The sequence below is a fragment of the Parasteatoda tepidariorum genome, chromosome 4, assembly GCF_043381705.1.
Source record: "Parasteatoda tepidariorum isolate YZ-2023 chromosome 4, CAS_Ptep_4.0, whole genome shotgun sequence".
NCBI lineage: Eukaryota > Metazoa > Arthropoda > Arachnida > Araneae > Theridiidae > Parasteatoda > Parasteatoda tepidariorum.
In genome coordinates this window covers 66,629,143-66,646,619 of record NC_092207.1, presented here as the reverse complement: position 1 = coordinate 66,646,619, position 17,477 = coordinate 66,629,143, and the positions used below count along the sequence as shown (strand labels likewise).

The 17,477-nt window shown below is 27.3% G+C and overlaps 1 protein-coding gene across 1 annotated transcript; it reads left to right on the top strand.

The window, feature by feature from the left end:
* Nucleotides 1–53: 53 nt before the first annotated feature.
* LOC107441254 (uncharacterized protein CG1161) lies at nt 54–15,355 on the top strand. The gene is made up of 5 exons (XM_016054444.4): nt 54–210; nt 2,372–2,481; nt 4,254–4,368; nt 4,596–4,727; nt 11,619–15,355. Exons 1-5 carry the CDS (start codon nt 136–138, stop codon nt 11,760–11,762), a joined length of 576 nt encoding a protein of 191 aa, XP_015909930.1. The 5' UTR covers nt 54–135; the 3' UTR covers nt 11,763–15,355.
* The last annotated feature ends 2,122 nt before the right edge of the window (nt 15,356–17,477 follow it).

The following is a 17,477-nucleotide window of genomic DNA, read 5'->3' as shown; positions in this document are numbered from 1 at the left end:
TGTTTAGAAGAGTTTATATGAAAACTAATTAATTAAGTCGACAGTTTATTCTTTTAACTGTAATTTTGGCAAATGGATTTTGATGATTTGTTTTGGTTTATAAATTGAGTTCTGTTTTTCTATGAATTATTAAAAATGAAAATGGTTATCAATTTATCTTCCTGTGCCTTGTTTCTATTTACTATATCATTCATTAGTACTATCACTTACGTAGGTTGAAAATTTGTTTTTCATTTTTTTAGGTTTTGTATTAAAATATTTGTTAAATATGGGTATAAAATAAAATTTCATTACCATCTATTCTGCTTGTATATATTTACGATTATGAAAGATATAAATAAATTTGTTTTTGAAACAAGAAATAAAATGAGCCTAGGGATTTACTGAAAATATATAAATTATCATTTGCTTGATTATAAGCAAAAACAGTTCCTTATGGGCATTTAATTATAATGATTTCTATCATATAATTTTTAATTATTGTATGAATCTCAAATTCATTTTAAATTGCTGAAATTTCTGTGTGTATTTCTTCTATCCTATATAAAGTATTAAATAAGTCATAGTTAAAGAGTCTGAGCCAAATCTCATTGCCGTTAAAGAATGCTGGTTTGGCTTTGTTAGGATTATAAACTAAATTTATGTAGGCAGAGAGACCCTAACAAGTTGAGTTACTTTCGTGAAATTTATCATTATATAAAAGTTGGATATTTGCCTGCGAGAAACTAAAAAAATAATAAAAAAATCACAGAAAGGGACCAGGGGATATTTTCCTATGATGATCTATTGCACCAACTACAGTCGCCAAGGTGCCAGATTATGGGTCTGTCCAAGCCAAATTTACTACCGTTTAGCGGTACCTTCACAAATTCATCTTTAGAAAAAACAGTAAAATAATTTCACAAAATACTTTTTCTTAAAATTTTATTTTTGTCTCTCGTAAGAAACGTTACATCCATATTTTTGCGTTCATTTTTAAATATAATTTTTAATTTTCACAAATTATGTCTAAATTTTCACAAAATAGATACCCCCCAGAAAAACCTAGACAGACCCCTGCAAATAGATTTTAAACTTTCAATTAAAAAATCATGTAAATATTTGCCCTGGGGTGGCTATAAGTTATACCTTTCAAATTGGATGCTTTCTATGGTGTATTTTTTTAGTTTCTCACTGGCCACTGCCCGGAAGTTGCCAAGTCTTGGCTATTATTCTGCCACAGATCAGGATACAGAAATCTCCCCTAAGTTTAAAATATATTTTTCGTCTTAGTGATTGTACTTGTCACTAGGCATGACCATGATAGGGAAACCGTCACAAACCATGATAGGGAAATATCCTTGAATTCTGTTTTGTAAAACTTACAATTTTATTAACATGAAATGAGATTAGAAATCTAAAAGGCAAAGTAAAAATGATCGTAATTGTATATTAGAAAAATTTAAATTTTTTTATTTAACTTTCTAAAAATGAATTTTTGCTTAGTCCTTAAAATCATAATGATAAATATAAGAAATTAGTAATTATCAATACATGCTGTTGTATTTTACTGTATACTTTCTTTAAATTATCTATCATTGCTGGTATTAAATTTGAATTATACAGTGACTTTGCTTGCGTGCTATAGCGTGTCAGATACACGAAATCTCTTAGGGAGATGCAAAATAAAAGTTATGATGTGTCCTGTAGCATGCATAATTTTCACTCTAAATAGCTTGAAAATAATAGTAGTAGTAACATTTTTTTGTGAAATAAGTGGTAAATAAAACTTATTGCAAATAATCTATTATTTGATTATAGTATATCTTTATGGAAACTGGATCATATCTATGGATCAGGACCTACTTTATCCTATTTATAGTAAAATATTTAAAATAATTTAATCAGCGTTATGACCGTTATGAATTATTACTTTTTAAAATTAATATAGTGTGTCTTATTTTTTATAAAGATGATATGATACTTGATTTTGAATTTTTATATGATGGGCGATTTTTCTGTTAATTCTTCGTTAAATGATTGCTGATTAAATTATTAATCATATTTTTTTTCTTAATCGTCAAAATATTATTATGAATTATAAAAATAAGTGGGATATTTATATAATTTTAAATAGAAACCCACTTTTTTTAGAAAAGTGGACAGAATTTGATAAATTCTGGGTCGGAAAGACCTGCAATTTGAAAAGTCTTGCGAAATCACTATTATAAAAATGTTTTTTTCCTTTTTTTTCAATGTTCTATTTGAAGTCAATAATTCCAATGCAATTTAGTTATCCAATAAATTATATTTGTTTAGGTAATCTGCAATTTTTTTATTGCATTTTGCTGAAATCAATTATTTAATGCCAATTATCTTATGTGAATTTTAGGCTCAGTATGAAGATGTGCGATGCAAATGTATATGTCCTAGCCCAGAAGTAGTCAAGGGCAATAAAACTGAAAGAAAACTTTATATTGCTAATGTTGTTCCTTCTCAATGGTAAGATAGTGTAGTTACTAATCATACATTCACAATAATAGGCTGGATTAGTAAAATAATAACTTAAGTATGAAATAATGTTACTAATTACTAAAATACAACAATTCATAATGATTTCCCATTCGAGAAACATTGTAAACATTTTTATTTAAGGAATGTTGTCATCTTGAAAAGTGCAAAAATACTATAACTTTTTCTTATCTTTTTCCAAATTTTTTTTTCATTATAATAATCAAAACAATAAGTGTGAAGTAGTATGTCAACTATATTTTGATTATGCACTAGTCATTACAATTTTTAAATTTGGGATGACAATTTTTTTTCATTCTAAAATAGATTTGTAGGCATATATTAATTTTATTCATTTTTTTTACTACATACTTATTTTGTTTGACATACCGATATTTCATACGTAAGAACTTCAATAATGACAACAGTTCAGTGGGTCTCCACCTGGTTAAGGTTTAGTTGTTTTAGGAAATTATAAAATGAATATTTTTAGTTTTAAATTATTCAAGAAAAATATATTTTGCCCATTTTTTTTCTCGAATTAAAATTTGTGCATTTAGAGATTCTCTTTAAATTATTTGCTCTATCAGTAAATTTGTGTAAAAATTCTTGCATAATAATACTATGAACTGATTTGATAAATTTGAGTGATTTTCTACATGTTTCATTGCAAAAAGGAAAATCGTTCTTGCTAGCTTTAAAATAGTTTTTCTTTCCTTTTTTTTATTTTGCTTTAGAAATCATTCACTGATCCATTGAAAAATTTAAAATTTTTTCATTTCCTTGAAATGTTACTTTGTTTCTGTAATCAAATGATATTTGTTCTATATTTTCGAATACATAGATAGTGCATGCTGAAATAGCTTTTCATTGTGTATAAAGAGAGCATTCAGAACTTAAAACTTTCGATATAAGTATTTTTTTTTATTTTCATTTCTTAAACATGATACAATTGTGAATCAAACAGAGTGCTTAAAAAAATAAGAGTTATTAGGTGCTATTCATACTGCTTCATTTTACAATTATTATGTCAGAGCTCATTCTAGGCAGGGGAATTCTTTTGACTAAAAGGGCAGCACCCTGCTGCCCTTTTAGTCAAAAGAATTCACCCTGTTGCCCCTGAAGTAAATTAGTGCCCTGATGTAATAGACTCCATACCCTTTTTGCCCTTTCTTTCCTCAACCCTTCTTTACTTTTTCACCAAACTCTACATTGGATTTCATGAACTGTTATTTTTAACTCTTTTTATTTAGTTTGTCATTGCTGTCAATACATAGATTTGTATGGGAAAGGAAAAATAGCCATCACAATCCATTGTTGCACTTGTCTTTGAAAGTTTGCAGTTACTTCTACTATCATTAAATCATAATTATTATTAATCATTTTAATTATTTAATCATAACTACAGACACTTAAAAACATACATTTATTATTTTATTAATATATGCATGCATTTTAAATAAATTACTAAGCTAATTAGCTCATTAACTCGATATATATGTTAATTTATTAATGAAAATAAGTAATTAATTATTGATTTGCTACTTTTAGTTAAGTAAAAAAAAATATTTTACTAATTGACAATGTTTTTTAATAGAACGTGTAAAGAATTCGTGTTTTTAATAGAACGTGAAATTATTGCCTTTTTAGAATAATAATGCCCTTTTTTTAAACTTTTGCACCCTGCCCTTTTTTCTGTCTAGAATGAGCTCTGATTATGTTATATTGGTGTATATGTTTTTATTCATATGTTTTTTTTTTAGCAAATGTGAAGGAGTTGTAATGCCTCAAGCAGATGACTATCTGAGAGCTAAAGAAAAAGAGTTCTGTCCAAGATGTGAATGTCGCTATGAACGTCGGAATACCACAACAATATTTGTAAATAATTTTTAAAATCTCATTTTAATGTTTTAAATATTTAATTAATTTATTTTATTATTCAATTATTTTCCTCTCAGTAATCATCTAAAAAGCTTATGTTAAAATTTTATAAAGTTGTTGAAAAAGTTTTTTTTGGCCTGAAACATTTTTTAGAATTTTGACTCTATCATATTAACTTTATGAATTGTACTATTGTTTTTTCATAATGATTTGCTATATTTCAGGTTGTGGTAATTATAATTATTTGGGTAATCTCGTTATTGACTGTATATATGTTGTTCTTGATGTGCCTGGATCCGCTTTTGAATAAACGAAGAACCGCATATCAAAAGCATGAAAATGAAGAAGTCACTTTGGTTAGCATTATTTTTATTCATTTTTTCCCTTTCTATTGTTGTTTATTTTATTATTTCCTACTCTGATTTTTCCTCAAACTTCTGAAACATTATTTATGTATATATTTATTATTTATATTGTTTATTTGGGATCCTTTAATTTTTTTCCGATAATTTTTGTAGGCAATTGGTAGGGATATGGCCTCCTTAATGAGCATTAATTTTTTTAAACAGAATTTTTAATTACAGTTGATTTCAAAATTTTTTTATGTTGGTATTTTTTAAAATTGTTATTGAGAATTATAATTTTCTTACGTTGTGTTATGTTATCTAAGATAAAAATATAGACCTTGCTAAAGGTAAATTCTGTAGTGATGTATGTAATGATTTTTCAATGAATTTTTTTGAATAATATTTATTTTTACTTGTAGGAAGGGGTAAGTTCTAATTTTTTTTTTTTTTTTTGCATAAATATATAAAAATCAGTGTAGAGTGTGCAAAAAAAAGGGATCTCCCTGAATAACTTTTGATCTAATGATGCTCGTTTTAGGACTCAATTTTAATAGCTTGAGGGGGTGACCTCAAATATGCTCATTAATATGTTCAGACGATATTTTAAGTTACAAAATTAGACACGAAGGGTACTTTCTCTGAATAAGCATGCTTTTTTCCCTCGGATTTCTGAACCTCAAAATAAAAGAGGGTAGCCGCAATCTGGAAATAATGGTCCCAATTGGACCCTTCGTGTTAGCTTTACTTTTTGCATATTTCGTTATATCTCAAGAACATTTTAAGTGAACTGAAAAATTTCTGAGTACAATTATAAAATTCATTTATCCAAAGATAATTCCATGCAAAAAAATAATTTTTAATAAATATTTATTATTTTATTTAATAATGGTTGAAAAAATTTTGCTCACATTTTGTATTTTACCATATAAAATTATATTCTTACAAATAATGCTAAAAATTGTATACCTTACAATTCAAAATTTTTTTGACCATTATCAAATAAAAAATAATAAATATTTACTAAAAATTAATTTTTGGCTTGGAATTATCTTTGGATAAATGAATTTTATAATTGTGTGCAAAAATGTTTTAATTCGCTTTAAAAGTCTTTGAGATTAGCGAAATATGCAAAAAGTAAAGTTAACTTTAAAGGGTTCAACTTTTGAGCACTCTTTGTACCAAACTATTGTGACCATATTTTCTAGTTTACAGCTACCCCCTATATTTTGGGGGTCAGAAATTCGAATCCGTAAAAAAGTACATTTATTCAGAAAAAGTATGTTTTTGTGTCTGATTTCAAAACTTAAAATATCGTCTGTACTCAATAATTAAGCATATTTGAGATCATCTTCTCGTGGCATTTAGATCCAGTCCTAGAATGTGAAGATCCGATCATTACATCAAAAGTTATTCATAGTGGGCCGACTTTTTTTTGCGCACTGCACACTACCCTGCAATAAAGGAAGAGATGCGTTCACTTTTTGAGATTTTTTTTAAAAAATTTCTCAAGAAAGACTAAGAGAATTATTTTTTTTTAAACTTTGAGGGTGTTTAGTTCATGCGATTTTTCCTACTTAGAAATAAGGTTTAAAATTTTCAGATGTTCGAGGGACCGACAATAAATTACCAAGGAAAACAAGTATTATAGAACACTTTATACCACATCCAATCATTAAATCAAGAGTTATCAGGGTGGTCCGTTCTTTTTATTTGGGGGGGGGGACTTGTACATATATAAAAGCAACTTTCCTTTCTTTAATCTTTTGTTATTTTTGCATTTAACATCAATTTCAAATTTTAATGAAAATTTCATCTCAATTTCTCTTAATTTACATGTTTTTAATGAAATTATATCAAAATTTTTTAAAAGAAATTTTTTTTTTTTTTATGCAGGCTCTAGTCATTGCAATTTTAAACACAAATAGTACACAGTTTCCACAATACCATTCCAATTCAGTATGTCCATCAACATTGTTTAAAATTATTTTATAAAACCTTATTTTAACGTTGAAAAATATTTAAACATTACTGTTTGAGACACCCGATCTCGCATCACCAATAAATCTGTCCCTCTTCTTACACCATTAAAGTCGTAATCATCAGAAGCAAAAGTTAGCCTTACATTCAAATGCCAAATACCACAATAAAATAACTTCTTTAATACTTTATTTCCACTTCTTTAAACTTATTGTTATTGTGTTACACTAGATATTAAATGTTAAAACTGTACAAGATTATTAATTTATAAACATAGTTCACTCGTTGGGATTACATTATAGAATCCTTTACAACGTTTAGAAATTCTTGTTTTGTAAGATTCATGATAGAGAGCTCTGGCATTGATATTGATATGAAATTTTATTGATACTTACACACAAGTGTGTATAATTATTGTGTAATTTTAATATTTTTAGAAAGTCCTTTTTTTCATTGTTCTTATTTTCCATTTAATGCAAAATGGAATGAAGTGATACTCTCATGTTTACAAATTTCATATTAACTAACCTGACTGTTAGTTGCAAAGTGCCTATGAAATATCTTATGCTCATATGGTGATATTATTTCATCATTCATCAATATCTTATGGTGATGTGGCTGATCACATGACTGAAAATTTTTTTTTGTTTAATTTTTTATCTAAAGAAACTTTATGACTAAACTTTTGGATTCTATCAGTTGCACAAGACAGAGTTCTATTTATTATAATTTCTCTAGACATCTTTTTGATGCATAGTTTTCTTTGCTAATGCTGACCTACTTTCTATATTTTACAAATATTTTATTTTCTTAATCTGCATTTGTATATCAACTAAATAGTACATTAGACATTACTGAATGTGCTATTTTGAAATTAGCCTATTATATTATTCAAAAATAGTTTATTTTCTTTTTGAACCATAAGTAACTATTATATTGATGCATTAAAATTATCTGAAGTTTTTAAAATATAACCAAAAACTCCAAAGAAAAAAACCCAAACTTTTAAATCTTAGAAGCATTTTTTTAATAACTGCTTAAGCCAAAGATGTGCTCCTGAATCGCTTGGTTTATATTATCATGTATTGAACTAACAACTTCTAATAAAAAAAGTTAGTCTGAATTTAAAAAAAACAACGTTACTCTCCTCTTATTCGGCATTTTATGGCATATATATTAAAATGCCTCCCTAATTATTTTTCTTACATTTCTTTGGATTTAGATCATTGCTTTTTTTTTTAGTTCGATTTATCTAACATTTATCTTCTCTTAAATGTGTTTTTTTTTCAGCAGGAAGGGGTGAGTTTCGATTTAATACATCTGTGTGTTATGTAGAGATAATTTGCACAAAGAAATTTTAAGTATTGTAATTGTGTTGTCAATTGATTTTTTTAAAAACTAATTTTGTAATAATAATTTTGCTGTTATGCTTAATTCAAATCACTTCTAAACCATCTGGGGACTAACTGAAAAGAAATTGGGTTATTTTCAAAATTCAAATACCTTTTACAGAAATCCAAAAATAGGACTCTGATAAGAAATTCTGTGTTGATTGCATACTGTTATTACTATTTATTTTCATTTTTTAAATTATGCTTTAAATTGTATTATGAAAACTATGTATATTAAACATGTAATTTACTTATTATTTTCTAATGCTTGAAATAAGCATGCATTACTATGGTTCTTTAGTTCCTATTTTCTCATTAGTTACTTTGAGTAGGGACTGGACGAAGAAATGCAGGTTTGAGTTGGCTTTTAGTTTTAAAATTCATAAATGAAAATATATAAAACTTCTAAAAAATTCAGCACTTCGATTTCAACAATTTAAAAAAAAATGCAATTAATGATAAGTAGATTAATTAAACAGAAGCCAACCAACATTGAATTTTGCGAGAAAATGGTGAAATATCAATGAGCTGGATGGGATACTTTAAATTCAAAATTTTGTGAAAGGTGAAAATTAATTTGTTCATAGTTTTCTGTTTAAGGTGTATCTTAAAATTCAAGGCACATTTCATGAGCACAAAGCACCCAAATTTTATCTTGACATTTAAATTAAAAACTTAATTGCAAAATGTTTTGAGTAAATATTCTAAACTGTAAGGTTCTTACATTGCTTTTTATAAATATAAATATATATTTTAAATTTTAGATTTATGTTATACCTGGGGTAAGTTAACTAATGATACTTTTTCCAAGCCTCAAGTTTTGAAATATTGAAAAAATTAGAGTCCAAAAGTATTTTCGTAACAAGAGATTTAATGAAGAATAGTTTGGTTTGGGGAATGATATTGTAGAGAAACGAGAAGTCCAAAATTTAACCTTTTACTTACGGCTGATAACAATAAGTGGACCAGATTGAAAGGCTTCACCATGCTAAGCACTGTAAGCAAGGGTTACGAAATGATAACGTTTACCGTTTCTTAGATTGTTAGATTTTTTTGCATTGTTTTTTAAAGCAATGGTAAATATGCTTCAATTTGCTATTTTTTTTCTTCTTATTTCAAACTTCTTTTCATATTTAGTACACATTTTAAATAAAATTTTCAAAATAATTGAAAATTTCAATTTATACTCATGACGATATCTTATTTTACACTTTAGTATATATACTCAAGAAAATTTTTCAATGCCAGTTAAAGTTTAGAAAAATTAGGTAAAAAATCAAGCATATAATTTATTTGTTATTTTTCTAATGCTTGAAATACGATTACTATGGTTCTTTTAGTTCCTTTTTTCTCATTTGTTTCTTTGAGAAGGAAAGAATAGTACAGATTGCATTAAGAAATGCATGTTTTAGTCTGGCTTAAATTGTTTAACATTTTTTTAATGAATTTAAATTCTCATTAATGTAAATTGCATTTACTTGTTCTATTTGTTCTTTCTTGAATTTATGACTTGCTTAAATGCCTAACTGTCATATTGTTTTAATAAATTAATATTATTATTAGAAAGGTAATTTATCTTCATGACAAAATAAAATTAAGTTAACAAGTGTTTTCTTTTTAATTTAAATTTATTTTACACACATATATATTCTCATAAATGTAAATCACGGGCATTCAAGTGTTGATTTTATTAAAATTTTTAATTTTTACCTTTTTGCATTTCCTTAATTTATTTTTGAACTTACTAAAAATAATTTCATTAAAAAAAAAACTCGAAATATTTTCATTTTAAATGTTCCAACTAACCTTGAATCCAAGTGAATATAAATCATAGGATTTTAAACATATGATTCTGTCAATTTTTATTTTTCACCAAGTCTATTTTTAAGCTGTCAAAATTAATTTCAATAAAAAAATAGAAATTACTTTGCTGTTCTGTTTTTAAATTGTAGGGATTCATACATTTGATTTTAACATCTGATGCTTGACTGTCAAAAATTTGCAGCCATTAGGGGAAATAGTTTTGACAGAAGAGGCGACATAAGATCTTGGTGCAGGACTAATAAACAGAGGCAAATTATTAAAAACATCATTAAACGCACCCTGGAGGACGCACTCGCCCCTGATGACATTTTGGATCTGCTCTACACGAACTAAACTCAGTCCTGGTTGTTGGGCTGCCCGTCTGTTCGCTTCCCGTTATTTTGACAACGTTTTGTTGTTTTATCTATCTCAGCTTTTTAGTTCTGTTTTAATCTATTTATTCACTACATTGTGCTTTTTAATTGGCTTATTTACATTGCCTTTCCTTGCTTTGCAAATTTTAGCGTCGCCTTTTAATTGTATTTGATAATTGTTTGTTTTACCACTTTACATCTTCACCTCCTTTTGTTTTACATTTGAGATTTTCTTGGCTCATTACGCCTTGTTCTTCTGTCTTACCTGTTGTCAATTTGTCATCGACTGTATTGGTTCTTTGACCTATATTAACTTGGGACCTCCGTTTACCTGTGACCTTTTAATGTTTTCTTATGTTCACTTCAGGTACACGTTTTTTTTTAATGGTTCACTTCATGTTTTACTGTTCTTGAATACATCACTGCGATGTGTTGTAAAATTTTTCATTTGTGTCTTTGGCTCACTATAAGGGAAGCCCCGTCGGCTTCGGCACTATAAGGCGGGACTCTCGGAGCATTTTAATTATTTTACTGCTGTTGCCATCAGACTCTGTAACATAACTATGTAAACATAATGTTTACATAATGTTACTCTGTAATGTTACTTTTTGTATTTTATGTACTTTTCTGTTTTTCTTGATTTTAATAAACATTTACCCGTATGCCCTAAATTGGGGCAGGTCGGGGTAAATATTTCATACATTTAATTTTATAGGATTTTTCAATTTTCTTTGGATTTTGGATTTTTCAATGACTTTGCATCTTTTCTTAATCTCTTTAAAAGGTTAATAAATTGAAAATGGCAAACTATTTTTTTGTATCACCTGTCCTGTTGTTACCTTTTTTTTACAACTATTTAGTATTTTTTTATTGAAATTCATAAATTATTTTAATTTATTTATTTTAAGGAAAAAAATGAACGTAAACTAAATAATTCTTTATCTTTGAAATAAAAAAAAAAAAAGAATTTTAATGAAAAGTCGAAGAATTTCAACTGTTCTGATCATTATGCTTTTTGTTCCTTTTTTATCCATGTTTTAAATTTTTTTTTTGGAAGTTATATTGTTTTTTTTTTTAATCAAATTTTAATTTTTATTTGCTTTTAAGGAAATTTTTGGCTTAAAAATAGTAAAACTTTTATTGTTTATTTCAAGAATATTCTGTGTTAAATTATGTAGCAGAAAAAAACAAACAGTATAAATTACACTTAATTTTTTTCCAACTGTTAAGGAGATTAAGTGTCCTCAATAGATCATAAAAGTATTATTGTTTTCTTAAATTTGGTAATTAAAGTACCTTAAATGGCACTCACCCTTTTTTATTGTTTTGATTTTGTTTGTTTCCATTACTTTCAGAGTGAACCCATGGCTACAGCTATGAGACCTCGAGCAGGCACTACAAATGTTTTGAATAGAGTTGGCGAGCAACAAGATAAATGGAAGCGGCAAGTTCAAGAGCAAAGAAGAATTATTTATGATCGTCATACAATGTTAAATTAGTTTTGTTATCCTTCTTAGTTTTTCCTATTATATTTTATGCTTAGGTTTTCCTGAAAAAATGTTGTATAAAAATGTTGATACAAAGGAAAAAGATTTTTTTCTTCTATTAAAGATTGTGAAAATACTATTCATGATTAAATGTTTCTATTTAATTTTATTTTGATTTATGCATTTGCTTTTGTGTTAAAATATCAATTTCACTCTGAAATACTTTTATCATTAATAATGATGAGCTATTACACCGACTATTGATGATAAAAAATTGCTTCTGATCAATTTTTTTTTAATAAAGATTGATTTATTCTGTTAAATTAGATTTATTTACTTAATTTTTTTAATTTTTTTTATTGATCTCTTAATTTTGAGTTGGAGCAAAAATATTCCAGTATTTTTGGCACTTTTTTAAATTTAAAATGTTTGAATACATTTATTTACTTTTTATTAATGTTATAGTTTTATTTGATAGTCCCATCATGGCTTTGCTAAAATTGTTTTCCATATGTATTAAATATGTTATAATTCTGTAACATAGTCAATTTGAAAATATAAAAAGGCTCTCTCTGCAAAACATTAGGCTATTAAAATAAATCCAATGTTTTTTTTTTTAATTGTTAACATTTGTTAATTGTTTTTTTATTGTTAAGTAAATGCTAAACATATAAAAATCTATCAATTATTTAATTCTATTTTTCTTGCATGTTATTTTCTATTATCTGATGGTTTTGTTATTTGATCTAGTCTTGTTTTTTGGTGATAAATTGCTATTTGATTTTGATGCTAGATAAAATATTAAAAATGTCTATTATAATTTGTAACAATAGTGTTCTCATACTTGAAAATTAGTCTTTTTTTTAAACACAGATCCCAACATAAATTAATGTTTGATAAATCTTATGTGTGTGTTGTTTTCCTATCTTTTTTGATATTTAGTGCATCCTATTTGGGAGCAGAAATATGCTGGAGAAGTACTATTTTTGAAATAAATAAAAATTACTTGTATGAACACAAAAATGAGAGTAACTACATTTTTTGACAGATCTCATTAAATTGATTTTAAGACTTATGTATATCTGTTCAAATTGTTCTTTGTTTAAACTTTTGTTTAAATAGAAATGTGTTCTTTAAAACATGTAAATTTTCAAAACAATTTCTACTACATTTTTTTATTTTATAGTTTTATTTAAATTGGTTAGTAATTTTTATATTAAGTATAAACTGCTCATAAAATTGTTTTGGTGTATTTTTTTTAACTTAAAATTACTACAGTATTTTTGTACAGATTTAAATATTATTAACAATCTAATGTTTCTTTGAATACTAATAAGCCCAATTTTACAGTTATTCAGAAGTTCAGTTGAAGATCAGGCAAAATCACTTAAAAGTAAAAAGTATTTTTTTCCTTGGAATAGTTTTCTTATTATTTTTATTACAAATTAAGATGTTTTGTAAATTACTGAATACCAATCACTAATATCTGTCAGTTTCCATTAATTCATTTGCGAATTTTTTATATGCTTATTTTTATTCATTCATTCATTTAAATCGTATGCTGTATAGCATTTTATATGATATGATTGGTACATATATGTGTAACAATCATATTTTGCCCTTAATTAAATCCATATCAAGTTTAGTTGGAATTAGTCAACATTTAGTGTTTTGAGAAATTTTTTAAGTAGCTACTCTCTTTCAAACCACATTTTGTTTGAATCTTAAAAATTGCATATTTTTTTTGAAGATAATACAGTTAAACAAATAGGGAATTTCTCTCTATTATGTTTTAGTTTTTTATATTAAATATTTTGCTACACTGTGAAAAATAGTTTTTATAAAATACTGGGTGTGTCTAAGATGACTAACAATTTGAAAAATAAATAAGGAAAAATTTGATGTAAATTGTTTGAATCACATACTTTATTCTCATTAAGCTTTGAAATTTGTTACCAAATTGATGGTGATGCTGAATAACAACTACAAAACAGTGTTTTTTACTGCATGTAAGACCATTCTAACTGGAATAGGCTGCCTGTTAGTTTTGCTCTCAAATTGCCTCACATCGCAGCAAATGGTGGTTGTTTTAAAAACATAGTTTTATAATTTTCTTCCAGTCAGTAATTCCGTCTGAATCCTTGATGATGAACTTTTCCGATGAACTTTTCAACTAATTTCTGTACTTATACTCTGTTGCAAGTTAAGAAAAAACCATTATCCTTATGGGGAGAGCCTGTTTGCATCAAAGTGCTTGCTAAATAGATACTAAACTGCCAGCGTGAACGTATATCGACATCGCCAACTATTGAAATGATGTTGCACACCTTTCTCTTTGCCTGCTTTCTTAAATCATGTGAAGGGAGAACAGTAAAACTTATTCTTTGTTGATAAGACTATTGTTTTGTTAATAAGAATGAATAAAATTGATGTCTAAAATTCATAACAAATATTCTGTTGGTATATAAAAAAAACTAATGAAAGAGTAGTAGATATTGTTTCTTACAGACGATTTTCTTCTACAGCATTATGAAAGAAAAAAAAATCCTTATCTCTCCTTTGATTTGTTAAGGGTATGTCAGAACAAGACGCACCATTTTTAGTGGTTCAATCAAATCCAATGTTCTTGCGACATCTTATAGTTGTTTCTTTTTCAAGACAGAATGCTCTTCTTATTTATTGAAATATGTCGCTGAGTCTAGAATTCTTGTAAGACTATGAAACTACAACCCTTTTTTAATAATTATATGGCATGAATTAAATTTCTTTCTGGTGAGTTGAATTTTTTAAAGCTTTTATATAGTTTTGAAAGCATATTTATATAATTAGACAACTAAATAAAACAGAACTATATGCAGTCGTGGATGATTAATTAAATCCTATACTGCCATTTTCTTTTCTTGACTTACAACAGTGATGTTAACTCTTTGGTCTCTTCACAACACTTCAAACTGTGCATTTCTCTCTACTTCCGCATTTGTTTTTGAAATTGATCTTTCAAATTGTTCTTTATTTAAACTACACCACTCAGTTATTTTCTTTAAACATATTTTTTTTTTATTTCAATGCTAAATTATTGAATAGTTAGATCATTAAATTTACCTAATGAATGACCTGTTACATAATTAGTGCAGTTGTATAATTACTGAGTGAGCCAATTAAAACTGATATGTGTGAAACAAATAAATAGATTTAGTTTAAATGGTGGTTCAAATTAATAAGGTTATTTATAAAATCTTTTCGGATATATTTTATCTTAAAAAGCTACCTGTATAAGCATTTATCACCAAATATGTATATAATATTTAATACTTGTACATAATAGTGTATGAAGTGTGTATTGTTTATATTTTTGTGAAAGTTCTTTGAACGACACCTTTTGGGATCTGGGCATTTCTTTGTAAATATAATTGTTGCTGTGTAAATTGATCTCCTGTCTACTTTCACTCCTTATATTAATCAAGAAAAATGTGTACATATATATTTATGAGATTGAATTCATATATATTCATTTAGATTTGTAGAGCTCATATATTTATTTCTTTTATTCTAAGAGCATTTTACGTTGTATTCAACAACTGAAAAATAAATCGAGTTTGAAAAGATTTTTCTGAACTTATTAATTATAATTTTCACTGTTATATCTTTAAAATTTAAAATAATCAACTACAGTTAATTATTTTCAGTAAAAGATCAAGAAATTGAAGGGCTAGGGGGATGAACGTTCTACGAGACCTTTTAGTGTAAGTAAATTGATTTTGGAATGTTGAGAAAGTAAATATTATGCTTTGTCTTTATTTGTCTATAAGTTTCGAAATCTACAAATCTTTAAGACTGCCTTGTCTTCATAGCCTGTGGTCGGAAGAGCGCACTACGAGTAGTGAAACTACTGTAGTCGCTACTTTTTTTCATAGTTTTTAATGTAGTGGACTACTTTTTAAAAAAAGTAGTGCCGTGAGTGGTGGGATACAAAAAAAAGTAGTAGCGATTCTTGACAACTACTTTAAACGCTAGTTTAGTAAAGAAGCAAGGCTCTTACGCAATTAATTTTTTGAGTTTGATTGGTACAAATTGTCGGTGCAAGCCAGAAGCAGAAAGCGCGCAGACCAGCCATCCTGTGATTCGAGTGTGGGTTCCATGTTAGGAGCAGGGCTTTCTATCCTCTAAATTGCTACTGCTGCCTTTTTTTATTTTGAGTAAATTATTGAGTTTTCAATTTGTCTTTTACCTTTTTAAAAAGTCTCGTATGTTCAGAAAAATGTTCTAATTTATTTTTTCTTCTGTCCTCTCTTGAGAGTCGCGTAGTGCTTTCATTTATTGAGATTTCCCTAATTTAATAACTTTGCAAAGTAAATTAACATTCACGAGACTAAAATAAAATATATATCTGAAGGTCTCAATTTTTCCAAAGTGTCTCATGAAACCTTCTTTAATTATGCTATTTATTTAAATTATTTTGTTTTATTCTAGCATTCATGACCTAACGTTTTTAGCCTAGTTATGCATGAACATCTATGGGCAACAAGATGATGACAGAGGCAAAAAATGTCATAAATTGCAAACAGTTCTGGTGATGGTAAGATGCATTATATTTATGCCTATGCCCACAATGACTCTTGTATTATGGTTTGGGATGGAGGAGACAACTGTGACAGGAAAGAACCTCTACATAAGAAAACAATATGCTACTAAGTTTAACTTAGTGGGATTTCGTGTTATCTTATGGATGGATAATCTATATTCATCAATGGAGCATGTAGCATATAAAGAGAAAAAACAAAATACAGTCGAATTCTTTTTCACGAGCACTTAGGGTCCGTCCACAAATGATTTCACGCTTGGAGGAGAGGGGAGGTTTCATAAAATTAAGGTAATGGGGGTGGGAGAGTAACAAAAAATGTGATTTCAAACGTTTTTGTTCAAATAAAAAATGAGAATGAGATAAAAATGAGAAGATTAAATATTGTTATTTTTATTAAACAAAATACCCTAGAAGCAAAATAATTAGGGCCCTTATTGAACCAATATTCAGGAGTCACTGCTCAATAAAGGTTCAGAGGGCTGTTATTTTTTTGATATCGGCTCTATATAGAATTGTCCGATTCACCCGAAATTTTACAACCAATACTGACCCTATATAGAATTGCTAGATTCACCAGATATTTTATATGGATTATTCAGCCAATACAGGCCCTACATAGACCATTCCGGGACCAATATTAAGAAATCTAGATATCCTAATATTGGTCCTTCTTATAGGATCCGTATGGAGACAATTTTGGGGCTAAGGTAAAATTGTTGCTTGGTTACGAACGCGTTTAAATATTGTTGTTTTGCTCATTAATATCATCAAAACACATTTCTAAAGTTTAAAGATGAAATTTAAACTATGATATATGATTATTTCTGAACTGCAAGGTGTATATGTTTGTCTAGTGTGCCAAAAAAAAAAAAAAAGATAAGGACCACCAAGAATAACTTTTGATCTAATGACCGAACCTTTACGTTCTAGAACTCAATCTGAATGTCTCGAGGGGATGACCTCGAAAAAGTAATTAATAAGTGCAGACGATATTTTAAGTTACGAAATAAGACACAAAAGCGTACTTTCTCTGAACAAATATACTCTATTTTGATGGATTTGGATTCCTGACCTCCAAAATATAGGCAGGGTTCCCACGGTCCTTGAGAGTCCTTGAAAGTCCTTGAATTTTTTTTTGCATGTAT